The following is a 22,318-nucleotide window of genomic DNA, read 5'->3' as shown; positions in this document are numbered from 1 at the left end:
CAGCAGCCTGGCAGCTAGCTCGTTAGTCCCTCTATTGGTAGTACTTTTTCACTCCCGCCACGCACAGTCAGGATGGTTTATGGTGGGAAACCCAGCACCGGGTGCCAGACCTGCCGGCAGAGGCATATCAAGGTATATGCCTAATCCACCTCATTATTGACTCTCAACTGACTGTCATAGTGCGATGAAACCCGTCCTCACTGCAGGGCGTGTACCCGAACAGGCCGCGCCTGCCCAGGATACCCACACCCCCTTGATGTCATGCTGCGAGATCGAATAGCCTTCCAGCGGAAGAAAAGAGATGTTTATACGAGCAAGCACTCGGTGTCTGCAACGAAGGATAAGGCGGATTCGGAAGACCCTTCGCCACCACCTACCAACCCAGACACGGCCATTTTACTTATCAACTCGACATCAGGCTCTCCTAGCTCATCTCTCGTATATGCAACTCCACCATCTCAGCTGCCGGGTAGTCTGTCTCTGCCCGTAGAGGATACTGTGGCATCGCTGTTCTTTAATTCATATTTATTCTTACCAAAGGACCCGCTAATTCGGCTAGGATATATGGAGCTTTTACCAAAATCTTACTTTGATGCCCCTTCTGATTCACATCTACGTCTCGCTGTGTTAGCCGTGGCATATTTTTCTGTAGCTGCTTGGACGGGGCAGCGATCTTTACTCGGCTCAGCGGAGCAGGCCTTTATGAAAACTGTCTCCAAAACTAGACTAGCCCTACAGGGTGACACCGAGCAAGGCTTGGACGAGCTTCTCATGACGATCCTTTTACTTTCTACGTTCGAGGTAGGTGATCTGTCGATCTCTGCCATGCAGCGCAGTCTGACCTGATTGGTGTTAGGAATTTAATGCTCTTAAAGAGAACAGGGTGACCAATAAAGCCCATCTACAAGGAGCCATTGCCCTGGTCAACAGCAAGCGTTTAGGACAGCGAGAATCGCCAAATTCTCAAACGCTAACCATGGCAGTTCAAGCGCAAGTTGTACGTTGATCAACTAAAAGGTTGAAAGAAATTGCTAAAGCTTTCGAATAGACTAGAACCTCTCTGGGGTTGTCCTACCCGATGGTCCAAACGCCGAAGATATGGCCGCTTCCAATCCCTCCAACGCAGACCGCATCGGGTCATTTAACAATAGTCACAGCGGAGCTCGTGAATCTGAGACAGGCATGGGACCGCGTGTCATTGAAATCAGGTAGTTACGATAGAGAAGAGATACAAAACATCCTGTCGATGGCCATGAGTCTTGACAGTAAACTTACAACCTGGGAACATATACTTCCACAACACTGGCAGCCCATTCCTGCAACAATTATCCCTCAATCAGTCCGAGATGCTGGAATGTTCTACAACCGATGCGACTGCTACTTTGACCTCTGGATAGCATCCACCTGGAATTTCTATCGCGACTCGCAAATTGTCATCCAGAACATCATCCTCAACTGTCTGCGTCTCCTCCCTGATGAGGGCACCCCCAATGAAATCCAGACCAAGATATCCGTTATCCAAAATCTCGCCTCGGATATATGCGCCTCCGTGCCGTATTTTCTGGGCAGCCAAACGACATCGGTGAGGATGAACCCAGACAGGGTCGAATATCCCGAAGCTGAGGGACGGCGGGTGACACTTGGCCATCAGCAAACGGCACCGCTTCTCGGTGGCTGGTTCGTCATCTCGTACTTGATCAATCTTTGGTCGCCTGATCTGTGTCTAAGCGATATGCAGCGGGCCTGGATCGAGCAGCAGATGCTTCGAGTTTTACGTATATATACTTTTGATACTCTGCGACCGTGGGGAAGGGAGTCACTTTTATGGAGTCCTTGACGGTGTCATCTAGATACTGTATATAAAAATAGAACAATTATTAGTTACATATGTATTCTTCTCAAGAATCCCGCTCTAGTAGCCACATGAAACCCCTCAAACTCTACGCTAAAAACTCAACAAGGAGTTAAATCTATATACACAGGGTTATTTCTATGTATCACCAAAACCCCACAATGCAGTTCCACCATATTCCATAGCTTAATTCTGCCTGAGGCAGAATATCACATGACCCAACCCAACCGCACATCGCAGCAATACATTTCTGCACGGCGAGCTGGAACCTACATAAACCAACTGACCAAAGAAACCCAATCAATGCTATAAATCAGCTACATATACATCCACCGAGTAGACTCACGATACCACCACCACGATGTTCTCCCTCTTCAGCAAAACCAATCCCCAGTCAGCACCGGAGAATACCTCCTCGGGGCTAGAGCACACGACACCGACACAACCCACAGAAACCAAAAGCCAGACCATTCCCAAATCCTCACCAGAACCTGAGGCCGAAACATTCGAACTCCGCTTCATCAAACCCAACACGAAATACAAGCTTCTTTTCGGAGGGTTAGCATTCCTAGCATTCTCACTTGCAAGCACACGTCGAGCGCTCCGAACACGATACGTGGCTTCGATCCCGCCGTTCTACACGAGTTCCGTATTCCATCGCCCGCAGGTGAACGGGGGCACGGAGGCGTTTGAGGCGCTGAGTCTTGCGACGTTGAATGTGATTTCGGTTGGGATGGTAGCGAGTGGGGCGGCGTTGTGGGCGCTGGATATCAATGCGGTGGACGATATGAGGCGGTATGTGCGACGGGGATACGCTGATGGAGGCGAGGTGTCGAAGATGGATGAGGAGTTGGAGGAGGAGGTGGCGCAGTGGGTGGGGAGTGTACTAGGGAAGAAGTTTGAGAGGGAGGTGAGGAAGGAGCAGGAGCGAACTCGGGAGAAATGATTGTAAGATATATGGTGGATAGGATGGTTTATACTGCGTGGTTGTACATATGGAAATACCCCCCTCTCGTTTACCGTGTAATATTGAATCCAAGCATTGGGATTGTACTGTACAGGCTTCAAGAATAAATACATATACCTATTTCTCCATTTGCTCGTATCGCTCCCGCGCCGTCTGTCTCGTCTTCTCCAGGAATTCATCGTACCGGTTTCGAGTGTTTCGTCCTGCTTCCTCGGCCGCATCACCCAGCTTGCTTCCTTGCGCGCCTAATCCTACGCCCTGCGCATAGACTTCGGTGGCAATAGGTGCAGTCATGCCCGTTCCCTGAGCCCCCAGACCTGAGCCAGCAGACCATCCCATCTTGCTGAGAAGTGATGCACCCTTTGAAGTTACTTCGGTCGGTGGCTCTTCCTCTTTCTCTTTTGGCGGCTGCGTACTCTTCTTGGTTGAGGGCTTGGCGTTGCCGAATGCCTTGCGGCGCTCCTTTGCTCGGTCACGATATTCGGCTGGTTGCGGAACAATACCATGTTTGATAAGTTTGCCCATGGCTTTGGAAGTCAGTTCCTCATCCTGGAGGTTGCTCCGGTGCAATTGACTAAGTCGCTCATGGCGGTTGACTTCCGCGGATGTCTTGAACTGGCGCATACACAAGTAGCAGCAGTTTCGGTTCAGATCCGCATAAGACTGAGAAGGTGCGGTGGTTTCTGGTGAGTCTCCAAGGTCTGATCCTTCGACACCCTCCTTATCTTCTTTGTCCCTTTTGATCCCATGCAATTCAGCATGTCGGTTGCTCCAAAATTGCAAATGCGACGGCACTGCAATCTTTTTGGACCCTGCACTGGCCACATTTTCAGCTTTTCTCTTCTTTGCCTTTTCTTGATCCTTGCTACTTTTCCCATCGGGAGGTACTGTCTTGTCAGTCTTTGATTGTGCCTGGGTGCTATCCACATCCCCCGGTGTAACAGTAAGCTCCGTGACATATGCCTCTTCGTCCCAGTACATAAGTTTCAGGGAAGGGTTATTCAACGGGCTAAATGTAAATCTCTCTGTACTCGCTGTGGGATTAATCACAGGCACAAACACTCCCGCATGAATGTAGCTAACAAGCACTTGCTTCGAGGAGATCGTGAACTTCTCGAATGAGTTCAGCCGCGCAGTAGCAGCTTGAGCATCCTGAAAGGCATTAGCGTAGATAAGAATGAATAATGGCTAACGTAATAGTACCTGAATGGTGGCAAATTCGGCAAATCCATAGCGCCAACTCTCGTTTGTCCTGCGGTCTCTCACCAACAGAACACGACGAATAGATCCATCTCGAGCGCCTAAGTTAGAATCGCCGGTTGTGGATGCAACCTTCCCCTTCTTTTGACTCCCAGACGAGTTCTCGGAGCTGGTAGATGGACGATACAGTTTGGCAACACCTTTGGCCAGGAGCTCCTCCGTAACCGTTGGTTCCAGTCCTCGGAAAAGCAAAAACTGAGAGGGTTGGTTCTCAGGTGCAGAGTCATTATCACCATGATTATCAACCCTAGGAGCAGCTATCCCAGGAGGGCCGGTAGGACCAGGTTCTGTTCCCTGTTAGTACGATGACAACAGTAGAAGTATTCGGTGCAGTACCAGGACGCGGTGCTTGGCATCGAAAGCATTTATGGCGAGTAGAATAATTGACGATAGAGCACTGAGCCGTCAGTCCCCTACTTTCACCTGTGGCATATAGAGGTATGCTTACCATTTTGCAACTCCAATCACCTTCGGCTCTGGCACGAGCGCGGTCCTCTCTCTCGCGACTGTATGCAATGCGAACTTTTGTTCCACGGCTACCAGGACCAGCACTGGGCCCATACAGGTAAATGGTAGGGAAGTTACGTTCAACAAACGCGCGGGAGGAGTTGATGTTGTGGAAACGAAGAAAACCCAGCTGGCGAGACATTTCTGCAAATGTGTGAGGGAAAAGGCAAAAACAGATAAAGATCCCAGTACTTACTAGTTTGACGATCACGGATGACGCGGACCTCGTCGAGACCGTCAATGCGGTAACCGTTTTTTAATTCATTCATAATCTGCACACCACGTCGACCGGAACCATCCGGCGACATGTACATCTCAGCCTCTTGCTATCAAGAACAGTAATTTGAGGTGTTGCGTAGTTCCGGAACTCCGCGTAGAATGAAAGCTCAAGGGGGAAGGAGGTGCCCAACGTCTTCTTCCACCATATCCACTGGCAGTCCATCCATCATGACTTCTCTACTCTCTTGTCCGGGATAGCGACTTCGTCGCGCGCTACGACTGCGGCTGCGGTTGTAGCTTCTACTCCGGCTATGGTATCCAGGCGAGCGGTAGCCTTCTCGGTCACGGTCTCTGTACGCTGGTCTTCCGCGCCGGGGCGACCTTGATGACCGTCGTCGATGATCATCGCGGTCCCGGCTTCGGTAACGGGGTCCGGAATCGTGCTGCTCCCTGGAATAATCGTGCCTCCTGTCCGAAGCAGGGCCTCGCGGGGGAGAGCGCACAAAATCTTCAAACGGGGAAATAGAGTTAGTAACCCGCTAAGTCGGAGAGAGAAACTGTACGGCTTTTCAAAAGCATCCACGCCTTGCTACTATGCGGGGAGGAGCGTAATACCGCCAGGCGAGCGTGATCTGGAAGGCGATCGATCGTCGTACATGCGACTGTCCATATCATCTGGGCGCGCCTGAAGCCGACGAGGGGGGCCCGGAGTGTATCGATTATCTTCCGTAGGAAAATGCGACATGATGAAGGAGCATGAAGACGGAAAAGACGCAGTGGCCTGTCCGACTGTCGAGGAAGTTGGCGATTGTAGAGGAACCGGCAGAATGTCCCACCGCCTTCCTCATGTTAGGACTGCCTTTTTGGGGAATATTCTGGCGACTCAAGTTTCCATCTGCCAGGACATTCGTCACCCTGTTTCTGCCTTACTGCTGAAAATTCAAAATCGAAAGGAGTAGTGATATTGACATCAGAGATTTCCAGGCGTGTCCCTGACCATACCCTAGAAGTGCTGCAGATGCCAAGATGTTTTGCGTTGTCTCCTCTGTTGGCAGAAGGGGTGAATAACATCGTATCGATGTGCCACATGAAGAATTAAACTAATGCCCTGAATGGGATTCCATTAATCCAGCTATGTAATAAGGTTTATGCCAGACTATTGTCAATATCGGGAGGATATCCTAGTCGTTCATTTACAATGCCTGCAATGCACTGCGGCATGTACGAAGCTACATCAGGGAAGAATGGCCAATTAAGTTAGATTGTATGGAGTTATATCCGAATCCTGGCCAACTAATCATGAGCTCATTTCCAGACTCAAATTTCCGGGTCATGCTGCCCCAAGAAGAAATTGTCTCAATACCCCCGGGGATAATCGCACTCGTCCCGAATATCATCTAGCAACAAGAAGACTGGCCATGCCTGCATCAATACACTAAACCCTGACACTTACCGACCCAATACACGTTTCAGAACAGCATACTCTACCACCGTGGCAGCATTTAAAGTCTTTAGGACAATCCCTCTTGCTATCGCACTCTTTCTGAGTGGGGAATGCCATATCAGAGATAGGATCCACAGGACCATTCTCGCCGTCAATGACATTCAAGTAATTGGTAGCACCATTGTCATGACCAATTTTCGCACCCGGATTGTCGATGCAGCACCTTCTACCGTTCGGACAGCAATGCCAGCCCTCAAAACAGTGCTCGCGGCGAGGGCATCTTCTGGAGAATCCAGCTTCATCGTTCTCTGCATTGACTCCAGAGCCAACAGGGACAGTCTCGTCGTCATCAATGTGCTGGTGGGGAATGCGAGTACAGTTGCCACGCCAGCAGTAGTAGCCGCGTGGACACTCCGTGTTGCTACCGCATGTCCCTCGACGACATTTACACTTGTGGCACCAGTTAGCGAAACCTTTGCAGTCGCTGTTTTTGTAGCATGGGCGAGTGATCTGAGTTCGCTTGGTGTCGACATTGTCCGAGTTGATGGAGGAGAACAGAGAAGGCTCTGCGAACGTTTATGTAAGTAAGATGTCTCAGACACAAGGAGATCAGGGAGGCATGTAAAGATGTACCCTCGTTGTTCTCAGCCAGTATGTTCTCATCAACAGTTTCAGCGAAGGTTCTCGAAGCCGCAAAGGCGACGAGGAGAGCAATGGTGAAGCTGAAAAGCTTCATTGTAGAAATAGCAACGGATGTTAAGTGAGTGTATCAGTACGCAAGAGGTTCAGAAAACAGGAGAGGTAGAAGCTTAACTAATAGTGGAAGTTAAGTGGAGGGAGGATAGAGAGGGAAGGAGAATGGAATGGTTTATAGCCAGTAGAAAGCTGTTAGATTTCACGATATAGGTAAAAGGAGACCTATATTCACTGGACAAGGCAAGGAAATTGGGTAACTATCGGAGATTTCCTGAGAACCATCATTGGACAGGTACATAAGTTCTCTCCCAGAATAGCTCCACAAGTACTCATAGTTTGTGAAGGAACTGTCCTGTTAATGGGTTATTTTAGCCAAAACAATGTGGATCCTGATAGATGAATTCCAGCCTATATAAGGTGCTATACTAAAATTCTCTTCCTATCTTTATCAGGTGAATATATATAGTATCAGTCCCAACTTGATCATTTCTCTGTGCATACTGACATACTCCCAAGGTACCAACCATGAGCATCCAAACTGATCCCTCCTTGACCCAAATTTCCCTCTTCATTATTGATCTCTTCGATCAGCTTGATATCCGACTCAGTTGGATCAACATCATTCTCTGAAGTGATCCAATACTCCGGAGACGATTGACTGTACTCAGGGACAATAAGATGGAGCAGCCACTCCCTTGATGCCCGATACAGCACCTTCGGGACTTCATCGTCTGTGTGAGTGATGCGATAATTCTTCCCAGAGTTCTGGTCCGTGATATATTTTGCAAGGGCATAATTTCCCACTGATGGTGCGCCGAATGTGTACTGATTGATACCTGTCAGATTAGAGCCCCATTCATTGGCAAAACAACAGGACAGCATACCATGTCCAGTGTATGTCCCTTATTTCTCAGGGTCGTCCCCCCCAGAGTTGCAAGAGCACCACCAAGGCTGTGTCCTGCCACAACAAAGCTGAATCCGGGATTTGCTTTCAGGGTATCCTCAATCTTTGATGCCAGTTTCTCTAAAGCGCTGTTTATGGCTCCCCAGAAACCCTCATGGGCTTTGCACCCGGCGCACATATCGGATGCGTCAACGTGCTTGAATTTCATATCCGTCTCTCCGTTTTCGTTCGAGACGGTGCCCCGGAATACGAGTAGAACGAGTTTGTTCGTTCGGTCGAGGGCCAGATAGCCCGTCGTATCGCCGGGTTCCACTCTGAATGAGCAGGGTCAATGATAACCAATTCCTAAGTTGGACGGCATATGCATATGGAACGAGACATACCCCCAGAAGCCTTCTACGATCTCAGTATCGGCTTCTTTAACGAGGGGACAGTTTCCAGGGTCACAGTATACAGGCAACCCGGGAGATGATTCGTTATGGTTTGCTTTGCAATTGGCAGCTGCGGCATACTGCGAGAAACGATTGAACTGTTCCAGCAGAGACGAAGGTATGTCTACCACACAGTCAGCGTCGGGAATATCTCTGAGGTTGGTATATGATCAGACCTCTCCGGTTCAGAACGGGGGAAGCAGTCCCCAGAGACGAGAAGATGACTTCTAGAAGTAGAACTAACAGGAACATGGCTAGCGGCTGATTTTGACGACCATCTCAAGTCAATACACCCTGGTCAACCATCATATTTATTGTCTCCTGTCTCCCCTTAATTGCCATTGGCCCCTTGGGTTGCATTTGCCGCAATATTTAAGAGATGATGTTCAGGTGATGGTTTAGTAGCACCTGAAATGCACAGGATATTAAATCCAGACGATCCCCCAATTAGCATCATAGACTGACTGCCGCTATGGCTCGGCTCTCAGTTGATGCACCGATCTATCCGCCCACATGTATGCATAGACTGGTTGACCATCCAGTCAGCCATTTGCGTGTTCCGTGCTATACTACCCTGCATGACCCTATTACTCTCAGGATACTACACCTCGCTTGTAGATCCATCAGGGTGACCTGCTTGGCGGGATGGTTTCTTCAGAGACTTTAGGGCGCGTTTGGAATGTGGCGTGGGAGCGATTGGGGATTGACCGTTGGCTGCCCCTCACAGGTCGCTTAAATGATTTTTCAATTTCAACTGGAATAAAGGGAATTGCCACATGCATCTATCTATTCCCTTGCTGTGTGAACTGCTTCCACATTCCGCTCATGTCATCTTCCGGAATGTATGATTCAATCAGGTGCTGACATTAAGAATGCAAGCCCAACATTCCTTTCGTACTTGCCACAGCAAATGGGGGCCTGAGTCTTCACAAGCCCAGCGGCAGATGGAAGCACCCTCCGAATACCTGTTTGTGACCTGGTATTGCTATCGTTCGTGAATGCCCAAGTAAGCGTCGATATCAGCATGTACGCCTATACAGAGACCCAAAGTAATGGTGGATAACCACCGAAACGAACCATAACGAACTATCAAATATACTATACAGATCAGCAACCCAGCCGAGGTCGGATCTCGTCTTCTGCCAAATAATTAAGTTGAGAATTAGACCCGATTTAATCGCCGTATCTTCCTCCTGGATTCCCCCACCGGCTGACCCAAGTACGAGTCCCGTGGCATTTTGAGCCGTTTCTCTCCCAGGTTGAGAGCCTTCCATTTCCCAAGTTCCGCTGCACATAATATTCTTCGTTGGCCAGCACACCTTCTGTAGTGTCATCTGGAGTCCACATCTACTAGCCCTGTTCCAAATGAAAGGTTTAGAATGGTGCTATACCTATACTGTGTAGCCTACTACAATAGGGTGCGGCATCCAACATCCTTTGAATTTATATCCACTTGTCCAATCCCAAGTAACAGCCTCACACCGAAGCAGCCCAGGACAAGGATGTTAGGCCATCATTACTAGTAGACCCAACGTACGCTTTTTCTTGAATGCTCATTCGAGCCGTAGATGGATTTCCATACTTGGCAGCCCACAACAGAGCAGAACTTCCAGAATTCAGGGAATTGTGTCAATATAGATATGAATTTAAAACGGAATAAAGTCATCAATTTGTTTGAGACAACGAGTTAATATCTTTTTCGGTCTCGATGAATGTCACTAATGGGGTGGTAATTCCTTCGGAAAGTGAAGAAGAGATATTTTGATATATTCCACTGACATCAGATATACTACACAGTGAACGTAATGCAGAACTGGGTTTGGGAACGGACTTGGACTCTCATGTTACTATGAAAGTGACTTGCGCTATGAAAGTGACTTGCGCATGCAATAATTACAGTCTTAAGAGGGAATTTCACCATTGAGGATCATGGTTTTCCAATTTCAGGAAAATATATCCCATGCGGTTCCTCTCGGTTCCACCCAACCTGTAACCAACAGACTTGCAGTGCATTCAAGATATCTATAATAGAGGCGTAATAATATAGAAGAAATATGAAACCTTTTGATGGCTTCCAGACATCTTAGTGGGAAGGGACCTTCATGCCGACTAAAAGATTGATCTACAAATGAAATAGCTACTTACTGACATCTGACTGTAACCCACTTCCGGCGTACAAGCGCAGGTTCTATTGCCTAGGCCGTATAAACAAAACTTTGGCGTGGATAGCTTGGTCTAGTTCTCCATTCTCGCCTTAAATTTCGACAGAACGTTGTAGGGATTTTCAGCCCTCAACGTTTCCGGCCATAAACGAAGGCGGATCAGAGCATGTGGCGGAATCGAACGCTTGAAGGGTGTGTCTAGGTTGGCCGTGACCGCAGGTCAACAGCAGTCCGCCAGAATCGGATCCAGTAAAAGGGCCAGGTAGCCACCAAACAGCTTTCTATTGTAGTAGCACAATTGCTGTTGCGGAGCCAGCTGGAGAACAACCTCCGCTTCCTTCCCCAGACGTCGAAGTCGAAAGGTTAGGCTATATCCATCTAGCAGGGATCGTATCAGCTGGCTCGAGGGGCTGACCGTAATAATTTAAAGTGACTTCTGACAATCAGCTCTGCCACCACTAGCATTCTCAACGGGAGCCTTACTGATAACCCGTTCACTGAATGCAAGCTCTGGTCTCGAGATAATGCCGTTTGATGTGCCGCATGGTGCAGGTATTGCCGGCATAGAGTTTGGCTGAACTGACAAACAATTGAACGAGCAATCATGTTTGGCTGTGTTTATAGATCAACCAATTTCAGATAGACAGAGAGCAATATATTGCTTCTATGGGAGACACTTTTGGAGGCATCCCAGCAGGTTACTGCAGGGGCTAAACTCAATCTATTTATCCTTCAAGGGGGCTTTCAAACGTAATGAACGTGCATGTGTCTACATACTATCAGGCAGTTATTGCTATCCTTCCTTGTTAGCTACTCAGCCGTTAACATTCATTGGAAATGAGTTTTGTCCAAGTAAGCCTGTGTTGGTTCTATGGAAGGTGAAAGGGCCACCAGACTACAGCTAAACAATAACTATCATGATCCGTGATCTCAGGTTAACTGCTGGTTCCTTCGGCTACAAGGAGCAAAAGCAAGCCAACTATAGCCGCTGGTATTTTGAATGGGACTCGAAAGATCTCTAGGTCTCATATCTCAACCAAAATCCATGCTCTGAGTTAGTGGATGCCTTCCGTTTACACAGTCAATTCGATCATGGGATCTTCCAATTCTGGGTAATGGTCCGGGGTTCGGACTAAAGAATTATATTTTTAGGTCAAAGGTTTCTGATGTGTTCCATGCAGCTGGTGTTGTCACCATTTCCTCCCAGTTGGTCAAATTGCTAGTCAATGCTTGAGACATGAACCGACTGGTGCCACCCATACCTATGAGTTCTCGAGCGATCTGTCTGATCTGTGTATTACAGGCCTGCAACCAACATCATTTCGGGCTGAGTATGTTTACTCTGTCGGAAGTTGAACTGCTCTCTGTCCCATTAAAACTCCAGGCTCTTTATGCGGCGGGTAAACGAAATACTCAAATAGTCCCAAGAGCTACAGTAAAAGGAACTAGTATTTACTCCCTTCACCTGTCGTTCATTATCACTTGACGCATTCAATCTTTTATCATCTTTAGAAGATTTTTTAGCCTCTCCCTCCTTCTTGACATTGCGCTACTCCATGCTAAGGCTGCCGATGACAGAAAGACAAGCAAAGACAAAGCAAAGATAAAAAAAACTAAAAAGCATAAACTCAGCGAGGAATTGTAATCCTTCAGAACAGCAGTGTGGTCCTGAGATGAAATAAGCTTAAAGAGCCTAGTAATACTAGCTCTCTTCATTTTCTCGGGAGAGATACTAATATCGGAGATGCGAGTAAGACGGGTAGCCAGATATTGATTAAGAATGTTCTGGCTAACCGAGACAAATATAGCACCAGAGAGAGTCTAACTAAAAAGTATAAGAATAAGAGAAGCGCCGATGGCCACTTCTTAACGGGGTAGCACCGTCTGCGCAGTCATGTTGGGTGCCTGGAAGCGGCAGCCTAAACCAAAGCCGTACACTACCTGGTAGCCGATCTATTGGCCAGGGGTTGTGTTGATATTAAGGATAGTAAAAAGGCCCGCGCCGACAAATACAATACATGTGCCGGTGATTAGGAAGGATGTGTAATAACCAAGTTAAGTTATTTCAACACCACCAATACTGGATAAACCAACCATGGCAATTACTATGGGTAGCAGGTGGGTGCCGCTCTTAAGAGGGGAGCTATTTTTTACGAACTAAAACTAGATAGGGAGATAGTAAACTGGTGTTCAGCTATTAGAACGAGATCGTATTTTATAAATAGTAGGGTTAGAGGTGTGGTAGGGAATAGCTTACTAAATATTGTTATATGCACACCAATCATGCAGCTTACCCAGAAGCTAGTAAAAATGTTGTTTTGGATAGAAATATGCGGTGGCACCGTGGTTGTATTAGGTTTCTAAATTTAAATTGAGACAAAAGCGATCAAAGGATAAAAGCGACTCTAAGTAAGGCGATAATACATCTACCACTCCACTGTTGTACAGTTAGAACTGCGCGGTTTGATAGCAGCCGCAGGAAAAACTTTGTAAAAAAAAACCTACACTACATACAAAACAAACCCATTCTAGAGCTAAACACAGGCAAATAACTCCTGGGAGGAGAGCAACCATATCTTCCAGATTAAGCTGCGCTAGCTTATGTTTCCACGACTTGATATCCTTGGACGAGGCACCAAGGATATCAAGTAGGAAGAAGGCGAACAGAAAGACCACACCTTTAAATAGAAGGTTCATGTAAAAGCACTGTCTCCAGGAAGATATTCGAGGTGAAGGCGCCGCTAATTAATAGGTTGATAAGGGATGAAATGTCATTAAGTCGCACTGAATAAGCCCTAATATTAGGGTCGCTTCGCAAGCGGGACGGGATAAATAATAAGGAACAGATAAGCACACCATATTGAAAGCAGATTATACCTAAACAGTATTAAACAGAGAAGGGACTGGACGTGCGATGCCTTCCTGGACCCCTGCAGCAGACAGCAGAGCCGACCTCGAACAGAACGGCCGCGGTGAGAAAAACGGCTTTGACGCTTACAAAGCTGTATATTTCCCCAAAGATAAGCAAGAAGGCGCAATTAGTAAGCATGTAGGCCATTCCATACCAACTCAGCTTGTCTAACAAGTGGAATTTATTTGTTATGGATGGTGTGGCAGTTGAGATAATTAGTTTGTCCTGCAAAATCTCCTGGTCAGTAAGTTGCACGGAGAAAATGTATAAGCCTTTAACTGTACCAAGGCAACTAGGAACATGGCAACATAGAGGGAGATCATCAGCAGCACGAGCCTCAGACCGCTAGGGTACTTGTGGTCATCGGGAGCTCCTGGCGGAGTCATTAAAGTCTCCCACTTCTCCTGCTCCTGCGCAGCATCATTGCTAGAAGTACCCATAGGGCAATGGGTCTTTCACCACTCATGAAGAATATGATTTTGCGAGCGTGCGATTAATGCTGGATCGCATTACGAGAGGGAAGATTTATGCTAATCGACCAATTGACGCATCCTTAATCCACCGCTGTCTCTTGGATTCAATTCCAAGGAAATATTGCATCACAAATTTTACTTGTGACTTGCTGATGATAAAGGAGACCACGCCCTTGTCGACAATCATTACAATATCACAGGTATTGTCGACTGGGAATGAGCACATGCAGATTCAAATTTTGCTGCTTTCAATTCTCCTGTCCTACTTCTTCCTATTGCTTATTTCTATGATGGATGAACACCTCGGGGAGGATGAACTGATATTTGCTCAATTACTTGAAGAGAAGGTCATTTGAATCTCGCCGACACAGAGACAAGTGGGCGAATTATCCACTGGCTTGAATTCTGTTGTGGATATGACCTAGCTGATTGGGATGGCTTTCTCGGCCTTTCCGAAGGCCTTCGTAAGGCCATAGATGTTGACGGAGATTTGCAATGGGAAATTTGGAGACGAGAAGCCTTAGAAAAATATAAAGATGGCAATCAACTGAAGGAGCTGATGAGTCGGGATCAGACAGGAATCCAGGATCACCAGTTGCATGCTACCAATATGAATTTGGATATCTTTAGGGTAGCGAAATTTATCGACAGCGCTACACATTCCTAAACAGCTAGAGACTCTCGAGTAGCCAGAATTAGACCAGGCACAATGGGCATAGTTGGGTGTCACAGATTTGAGCGAGCCGGTACTGTGCGGTGCACAGGGTAAAAGAATATAGGCTGTGTAGGAATCTGCTGAGAAAGGAGGTGAAAGATCAACTAGGCACTATATGCGAAGGCATAGCATTTTTAAATCATGTTTAAGTGGCAGGGCGGTCGTAAAGGGGGTCAGTAAAGATAACATTGCGAATAATTATTCCAATGTTTACTAAATGCAGTGCTATGTATCACAAACAGTCCCTCGGTGCTGTTTGGCGCAGATCTCACTTGTAGTGCTGACTGAAATATATTGCTAGTAAAGAGAAATTTTGAGGTCAGTCTATCATTGTTGCATGTTTGGCGCCAAATCCTGGTCTACAACGGGTATGCGATAGAGAGGACATGGGCTAATAAATGCAGTATATGACCAAACATAAAGGTTCCATGTAGAAGAGTTTATACTCCTGTTTTCTGGGGATATCCAAAGCCATTACGATTTCAAGAGGCCTCTCCTTGCATAGACTGTTGGCCCGTGCAGAAGACACTGTTCCTCAGCTCGGATAATCTCTTCGAAAGACACAGCTGTCCTAGTAACTCTAAGGCTCTCCACGACATGATTAAGTCGCTCTCATACTACTTATCAACAAGTTCCAAGTAAAGAAGCATGTTTGTTTCACCACCAGGTTGTAACAACTGCATTAAATCCAGTATTCTAGTAACCTGCGCGTAGTCTAGCCATAGGTTCTCCGCAGGGCCGCGGACACCATGTACTCTGTTGAAATTCTCTGAGAATTAAACTGTCCCCGCAATATGCCCAAAAAGTCGACTTCGTAGTGGAATTATGGGGCCACAAAAAGGAAACTGTAGTCCTCGGGCTGAAGGGACATAAAGACAGACTTGTCCCGTCCACCTTCTGATATCGAACCACTATCGGTGTAACCCCTAGGTTGTCGGCTGAAACCAGCCTTGATTAAGCTGTTAGCTTGAACCCGGCTTCTTTATCACTGGAGAGCCACATGTTAGCGGTACTGTTCCATAAAGACACTTGGATCTAGTGTTTGCGGTCATAAATATAAATCGATAATATTCTGGCCGTTCGGTGTTATCGCGAGCCCATGTCCGAAACCCCCAGCAGGTTATTTGGGCAGTTGGCACAGCAAGCTAGTTGGCACACATTGGGCGCAACGATCAACATACAGGGTTGCTATTAATATCTTGTCTTGGCAAATCTTATATTTATTTCCCTGACTGCAACGCTTAAATTAATGGCTAACATAGCCCCCAGCGAGAACCTTAACAAATCTCAGCATTGCATGAACGACAGTCCTTATTTCATCAGATAAAAGGACTGCGACCCATGACAATTCTTCCAATGGAATATTCATGACTAAATGCGTAAGAAATAAGGGTTTGATGTCACGTGACTGTTTGTTTGCATTGTTTGTACTTATTTCTCCGCATCACCCTCACTACTTTCTTCCTTTCCCCTACTCGAAATTCTCGTTAAGATAGCACCAATTTAATCAAGTTGTTCGGCCGTCACATCACTTTGACCAAATGAGTGCTCACTAAGGTTGAATAGGAGTAGCGGTATCTCAAGGTTGACAAAAATCATTTACACTTGCTATATACGAAGTCCTATGAAGGAAATCCGCCCAGATTCGCTTCCCAGACCAAGTATACTGCCATTAATCGCGAAACAGTTGGGCCGGAACTCGGTAGGAAGCCAGAGAATCTTTTTGCCATTCATTTTTATCCACTGCCCGTGCTCCATGGAGATGTCTAGATTAACATGTGAATTAGACGCAAGACCGTCATCCCTGGACTGAATATTCAGGACGCCCAAGTTGGTGCTTAGAAAAGAACCGTCCTGAGAAAATTCGAGGATAGTAACTCGCCCATCGACAGACCAAGTGTGCTGCAGAGCGCCTGTTGCAGTGTCCCAAAGCCGCACGGACGAATCATCTTCCGAGCCGGACGCCAGCAGCCGGCCGTCGGGCGAGAAGGCGATCGACTCAACCCAACCTGAATGGCCTTCAAGAGTGTGCTGCAGCGCGCCTGTTGCAGTGTTCCAAAGCCGCACGGTCTTGTCTGCGGACCCGAACGCCAGCAGCTGGCCGTTGGGCGAGAAGGATACCGACAGAACCCAATCTGAATGGCCCTCAAGAGTGTGCTGCAGCGCGCCTGTTGCAGTGTCCCAAAGCCGCACAGTCTTATCTTCCGAGGCGGACGCCAGCAGCCGGCCGTCGGGCGAGAAGGCCACCGACAGAGCGTCAGAATAGCCCTTAAGATGCTGCAGAGCGCCCGTTGCAGTGTCCCAAAGCCACACGGCCGAATCATCGAAGAAGCAGTACGCCAGCAGCCGGCCGTCGGGCGAGAAGGCCACCGACACAACCGGGTCTGAACCAACTTCGAGAGTGTGCTGCAGCGCGCCAGTTGTGATGTCCCAAAGCCGCACGGTCGAATCATCTTCCGAGCCGGACGCCAGCAGCCGGCCGTCGGGTGAGAAGGCTACCGACTGAACCAGCTTTGAATGGCCCTCGAGAGTGTGTTGCAGTTCGCCAGTTACAGTATCCCAAAGCCGCACGGTCTTATCTTCCGAGTTGGACATCAGCAGTCGGCAGACGGGCGAGAAGGCCACCAACTCAACGGGCCCTGAATGACCCTCGAGAGTGTGCTGCAGCGCGCCTGTTGCAGTATCCCAAAGCCGCACGGTCTGATCCTCCGAGCCGGACGCCAGCAGCCGGCCATCGGGTGAAAAGGCTACCGACACAACCGGCTCTGAATGACCCTCGAAAGTGTGCTGCAGCGTGCCAGTTGCAGTATCCCAAAGCCGTACAGTCTGATTATTAGAGCCGGACATCAGCAGCCGGCCGTCAGGCGAGAAGGCTATCGACGAAACCCAATCTGAATAGCCCTTAAGAGTGTGCTGCAGCGCGCCTGTTGCAGTATCCCAAAGCCGTACAGTCTGATCACTAGAGCCGGACGCCAGTAGCCGGCCGTTGGGCGAGAAGGCCACCGACAGAACCCAACCTGAGTGGCCCTTAAGAGTATGCTGCAGCGCGCCCATTGCAGTGTCCCAGAGCCGTACGGTCTCATCTTCCGAGCCGGATGCCAGTAGCCGGCCGTCGGGTGAGAAGGCTACCGGCAAAATCCAACCTAAATGTCCCTCAAGAGTGTGTTGAAGTGCGCCCGTTGCAATGTCCCAAAGCCGCACGGTCTGATCTTCCGAGCCGGACGCCAGCAGTCGGCCGTTGGGTGCGAAGGCCACCGACAGAACGCAATGTGAATGGCCCTCGAGAGTATGTTGCAGTGTTCCCGTTGCAGTATCCCAGAGCCATACAGTCTCATCTTCCGAGCCGCAGGCCAGCAGCCGTCCGTCGGGCGAGAAGGCCACCGACTCAACCAAAACCGACTCTGAATGGTCCTTGAGAGTGTGCTGTAGCGCGCCTGTTGCGGTATCCCAGAGCCGCATGGTCTGATCTTTTGAGCCGCACGCCAGCAGCCTTCCGTCGGGCGAGAAGGCCACCGACACAACCGGGTCTGAATCAACTTCGAGAGTGTGCTGCAGCGCGCCAGTTGTGATGTCCCAAAGCCGCACGGTCGAATCATCTTCCGAGCCGGACGCCAGCAGGCGGCCGTCGGGTGAGAAAGCTACCGACTGAACCAGCTTTGAATGGTCCTCGAGAGTGTGCTGCAGCGCGCCCGTTGCAGTGTCCCAGAGCCGTACGGTCTCATCTTCCGAGCCGGATGCCAGTAGCCGGCCGTCGGGCGAGAAGGCCACCCACTCAACCAAAACCGACTCTAAATAGCCCTCAAGAGTATGCTGCAGCGCGCCAGTTGCAGTGTCCCAGAGCCGCACAGTCTTATCTTCCGAGGCGGACGCTAGTAGCCGGCCGTCGGGCGAGAAGGCTACCGACTGAACCAGCTTTAAATGGCCCTTGAGAATGTGCTGCAGCGCGCCAGTTGTAGTGTCCCAAAGCCGCACGGTCTTATCTTCTAAGCCGCACGCTAGTATCCGGCCGTCGGGCGAGAAGGCCACCGACATAACACAACCTGAGTGGCCCTTAAGAGTGTGCTGCAGCGCGCCTGTTGCAGTATCCCAAAGACGTACAGTCTGATCATTAGAGCCGGACGCCAGCAGCCGGCCGTTGGGCGAGAAGGCCACCGACAGAACCCAACCTGAGTGGCCCTTAAGAGTGTGCTGCAGCGCACCCGTTGCAGTATCCCAAAGCCGCACGGTTTTATCTACCGAGCCGGACATCAGCAGCCGGCCATCGGGAGAGAAGGCCACCGACACAACCGGGTCTGAACCAACTTCGAGAGTGTGCTGCAGCGCGCCAGTTGTGATGTCCCAAAGCCGCACGGTTTTATCTACCGAGCCGGACGCCAGCAGCCGGCCGTCAGGCGAGAAGGTTACTGACTGAACCGGCTTTGAATGGCCCTTAAGGGTGTGCTGCAGCGCGCCCGTTGCTGAGTCCCAAAGCCGCACGGTCGAATCATCTTTCGAGCTGGACGCCAGCAGCCGGCCGTCGGGCGAGAAGGCCACCGACTCAACCCAACCTGAATGGCCTTCAAGAGTGTGCTGCAGCGCGCCTGTTGCAGTGTTCCAAAGCCGCACGGTCTTGTCTGCGGACCCGAACGCCAGCAGCTGGCCGTTGGGCGAGAAGGATACCGACAGAACCCAATCTGAATGGCCCTCAAGAGTGTGCTGCAGCGCGCCTGTTGCAGTGTCCCAAAGCCGCACAGTCTTATCTTCCGAGGCGGACGCCAGCAGCCGGCCGTCGGGCGAGAAGGCCACCGACCGAACCGAATCTGAATGGCCCTCGAGAACCTGTAATTCTGCGCTCCATCTTTCGTTAACTTGTGGCAACTGGCATATCCAAGTAGGAAGTTCCGTTTCGAACTGTCTACGGATTATTGACGTTCGAGGTGCAAATATTAGCCCTGAGCAATATAACTGAAGGGGTGCCTCGGCGGCTATCTGACGATTTTTAAGGATAAAGCGCTTTGCATCATGCAGAAACTCGGATATTGCGGAATGGTTGTCGTCCTATATCCGTTAGCGTGAATTATATGCCTGTTTAAGAAACTTACTGGTATAACTGTCTGGAGGAGATTAATAATCTCCACCACTTCTGATGCAAGGCCTAGGAGGCTCATTGCTTCCACCCAGTGCAGGAAATGCTTCTGGAGAAAATGATAGGTATTCTCTATTTCAGCGATAGGGTTTTTGCATTGTGTCAGGTGATGTGCCCAATAACGACAGGAGTATTGCAATTCTTGTGGTAAATGCAGATTAATAGAGTCAATATCAATCTCTGTTCTTTGTGTTCCATCGCTTCGCAGATTACAGAGATCCTTTTTTAACAGTTTCCCCATAGTGTTAAAGCAATAGCGGGCTATTTTATTATGTGTATTGTCCATATCCACGTAGAACTTGCTCTTTGTTTGAACTAGGAAATCTCGAAACGATAAATGCAGAATTCTGACAGGCTGGTCTTGTTTCGTAGGCCAGTTAAGAACGGATCGGAACGAATCCAATAGGTTGCTAATAACTCTTACTCGAACACCAAGAAGCTCTGAGAGTGCATTGACCGAAAGAGGAACCGCAAGAAGGATAATAACGCCGATAATTTGTTGGAAATATTGTAAAAGCTGTTCTGCTTTACCATCATCGCCCTTTTTGTTTAAGAATTGCTCGAGAATTGGGAGGTATGTCTTGTCCAGTTTTGTCGCATATCTAGCTTGATTTTTAAGAAGATCGGTGAGGCATTCTACAGGGTCCAACTCCGTTTCAACAAATCGGCACACAGTGGCGGCAGAAATAAATAAAGGAGCTGACATCGTAACAATGGCTTGAATTTCGTCGTCCCCAGGCCAGCCGGCAGGAACATTATTTTCATCCTTGATTCTTTTAAATCGGTCCTTCAGGAACAAAGAGATATCATATCCTGTCACCGCCTCGGAGATCTCATGGAGAGCTAGATCTTGATATTTATAATTCGCAATCTTCGAGAAACCTAGGTGAATTGGCAATTCAGGTCGACTGGTTAAGAGGATTCGTAACTGGACGGCGCTTAACTCCTGTACTTGTGGTAGTACTTGGAGTATAACTTGTATATCACTGCTAATTTCACACTCATCTAATGCATCAATCACAATGACCACCACTGGGATCGGAATGACTTGCTCCAAGCCTAGTAGCGGTCGAAAAAGCAGTTTGTCAAACTGCTCCTTCAGTGATTTTGCCACAATTTCAGGGTCATCAGACACTGCCTTCCTAATACTGGGTTCCAGATCAGGAATGCTAGCCACCAGTTGTCTGGCAATCGTTGGAAAAAATTTGAAGGCTTTCCCTCGATCCCCTTCGCCTCTCTTGAAAAAGAAGCTAGCAACTGCTAACTTATCCCGTTTGAAGGATTTTGCGACTGTCCGAGCGACGGTAGACTTCCCTGTTCCAGCCATGCCATTTAACCAAAATATACACTTTCCGTGCGGTGACACAACCCATTCTGCAATCGTTTTAAGAAGCTCGGTTCTAGTGCCCGGCAGACAGTCATCTTCATGCTGATCTGTATACGAGTCGAACTCGGCCCCATGCGCAATTGGTAGCTTGTCCAAAGGGTCTGCATTGCGTTAATAAAGTTTCCCCGACATAAACGCTCTGGTAATCTACCTGTATAAAGCCTGTTCTGCACTTCGACCTTGCCCGTATTTGCCCCTATTTGTAGTCCATAATTAGCACCTTTAAAAACCGTCGTACTCTCCATGGTCATGATGATAGCATAGTAATATTCGGGATTCAGGAGGAAGTTGCGGGCGGGGTATGCGTCGCTTAAGTGACAGCGTGTGACCCTACACATAGAACTCACTATATTGCTTTTTTGGGTACCCAACAACCCGCCAAAAACCCAAGGCACATAAATTACGCGAATGCATAAAGTATTACATGTTGTCGACCATAATAATAAGCGTATTCGCAAGTATCGATCCTCCATAGGACATTAGGTCTCTGATTCAACTAAACTACCAAAACATCTCGCTTCTATAAAGGCGAGGTAAACAAACGAAGAGTGTAAACTAACTCATATAGGAAATATACGCGATCCGATGATGTTGCATCATCAACAAGTCATTGCTCTCAAGTCCAGGACCATCGGCTATCGCAATCCTTGTATCATAGGAATGAAACCAATGATCTTTGCACAAATGACGACCTCGGTGAGGACCCTCTCGGCGGTGAGCAGTCTCAAAACTCCAAGCCAAAATTGCAGGGATCAGGAGGACTTGCAAACGGCGTCGAGATGCTTCTATATCACCTCCAAAAGCGGATTCTTTCACCTTGATTTGCTCTCGCTTCACGTCCTTATCAGTTGACGAACATTTACAATTTATTGCTTGGCTCTTCGAAGGAGCTATGTCACGTTGCATTCTGTTATGATCATTCGCTCAGGAAAGGAATGGGTGGCAGAAGAACACTATACCAGCCACACGCCGGTAGCCTCCCTGGGAGAATAACCATAACAAGCGTATTGACTGCGTAATCAATGTGCTCACTAACGTCTCTCTCTAGAGTTCACTCTCTCCTTCTATCTAAAGGAATGGAAGCGATTTAGGGGGATGACGCTGAGCGCTCGCTAAGGCGCTAGGAGCTATCGGATCCCGAATTCCCATGTTTATCTCATCCCGATTCTGTGCCAACAACATGTGACCATAGACAGGTGTCGTCAGCCAGCCGTCAGATGAGCGTGCATGAGATCGAAGAACCTCAGCGTGAGTACAGTGAGGCC

At 48.5% G+C, this 22,318-nt stretch overlaps 6 protein-coding genes across 6 annotated transcripts; 2 read left to right on the top strand and 4 right to left on the bottom strand.

Annotated features, from left to right (window-relative positions):
* Positions 1 to 72: 72 nt before the first annotated feature.
* On the top strand, positions 73 to 1,837 carry ATNIH1004_007266 (uncharacterized protein; the record flags this gene model as incomplete). Its single annotated transcript, XM_033571891.1, has 4 exons — positions 73 to 132; positions 181 to 801; positions 857 to 997; positions 1,049 to 1,837. The coding sequence occupies 4 exons, from the start codon at positions 73 to 75 to the stop codon at positions 1,835 to 1,837; spliced, it is 1,611 nt and encodes a 536-aa protein (XP_033425206.1).
* A 376-nt stretch (positions 1,838 to 2,213) lies between these two features.
* ATNIH1004_007265 (uncharacterized protein) lies at positions 2,214 to 2,798 on the top strand (the record flags this gene model as incomplete). Its single annotated transcript, XM_033571890.1, has 1 exon — positions 2,214 to 2,798. One exon carries the CDS (start codon positions 2,214 to 2,216, stop codon positions 2,796 to 2,798), a length of 585 nt encoding a protein of 194 aa, XP_033425205.1.
* Positions 2,799 to 2,936: 138 nt separating this feature from the next.
* ATNIH1004_007264 (putative G-patch domain protein) lies at positions 2,937 to 4,894 on the bottom strand (the record flags this gene model as incomplete). The annotated part of the gene is made up of 5 exons (XM_033571889.1): positions 2,937 to 3,971; positions 4,086 to 4,366; positions 4,416 to 4,476; positions 4,528 to 4,730; positions 4,783 to 4,894. The coding sequence occupies 5 exons, from the start codon at positions 4,892 to 4,894 to the stop codon at positions 2,937 to 2,939; spliced, it is 1,692 nt and encodes a 563-aa protein (XP_033425204.1).
* Positions 4,895 to 5,031: 137 nt separating this feature from the next.
* On the bottom strand, positions 5,032 to 8,532 carry ATNIH1004_007263 (lipase family protein; the record flags this gene model as incomplete). The annotated part of the gene is made up of 7 exons (XM_033571888.1): positions 5,032 to 5,313; positions 6,453 to 6,733; positions 6,850 to 6,979; positions 7,447 to 7,770; positions 7,830 to 8,163; positions 8,233 to 8,404; positions 8,457 to 8,532. 7 exons carry the CDS (start codon positions 8,530 to 8,532, stop codon positions 5,032 to 5,034), a joined length of 1,599 nt encoding a protein of 532 aa, XP_033425203.1.
* A 4,797-nt stretch (positions 8,533 to 13,329) lies between these two features.
* ATNIH1004_007262 (uncharacterized protein) lies at positions 13,330 to 13,793 on the bottom strand (the record flags this gene model as incomplete). Its single annotated transcript, XM_033571887.1, has 2 exons — positions 13,330 to 13,578; positions 13,638 to 13,793. 2 exons carry the CDS (start codon positions 13,791 to 13,793, stop codon positions 13,330 to 13,332), a joined length of 405 nt encoding a protein of 134 aa, XP_033425202.1.
* A 2,356-nt stretch (positions 13,794 to 16,149) lies between these two features.
* On the bottom strand, positions 16,150 to 21,391 carry ATNIH1004_007261 (WD40 repeat domain-containing protein; the record flags this gene model as incomplete). Its single annotated transcript, XM_033571886.1, has 4 exons — positions 16,150 to 19,578; positions 19,623 to 21,154; positions 21,205 to 21,249; positions 21,292 to 21,391. 4 exons carry the CDS (start codon positions 21,389 to 21,391, stop codon positions 16,150 to 16,152), a joined length of 5,106 nt encoding a protein of 1,701 aa, XP_033425201.1.
* Between the last annotated feature and the right edge of the window lie 927 nt (positions 21,392 to 22,318).

Source organism: Aspergillus tanneri (assembly GCF_003426965.1).
Source record: "Aspergillus tanneri strain NIH1004 chromosome Unknown AapTan_7_pilon_pilon_pilon, whole genome shotgun sequence".
Lineage (NCBI taxonomy): Eukaryota > Fungi > Ascomycota > Eurotiomycetes > Eurotiales > Aspergillaceae > Aspergillus > Aspergillus tanneri.
Note: the sequence above shows the minus strand (reverse complement) of the source record. Positions and strands in the feature narration are given on the sequence as shown.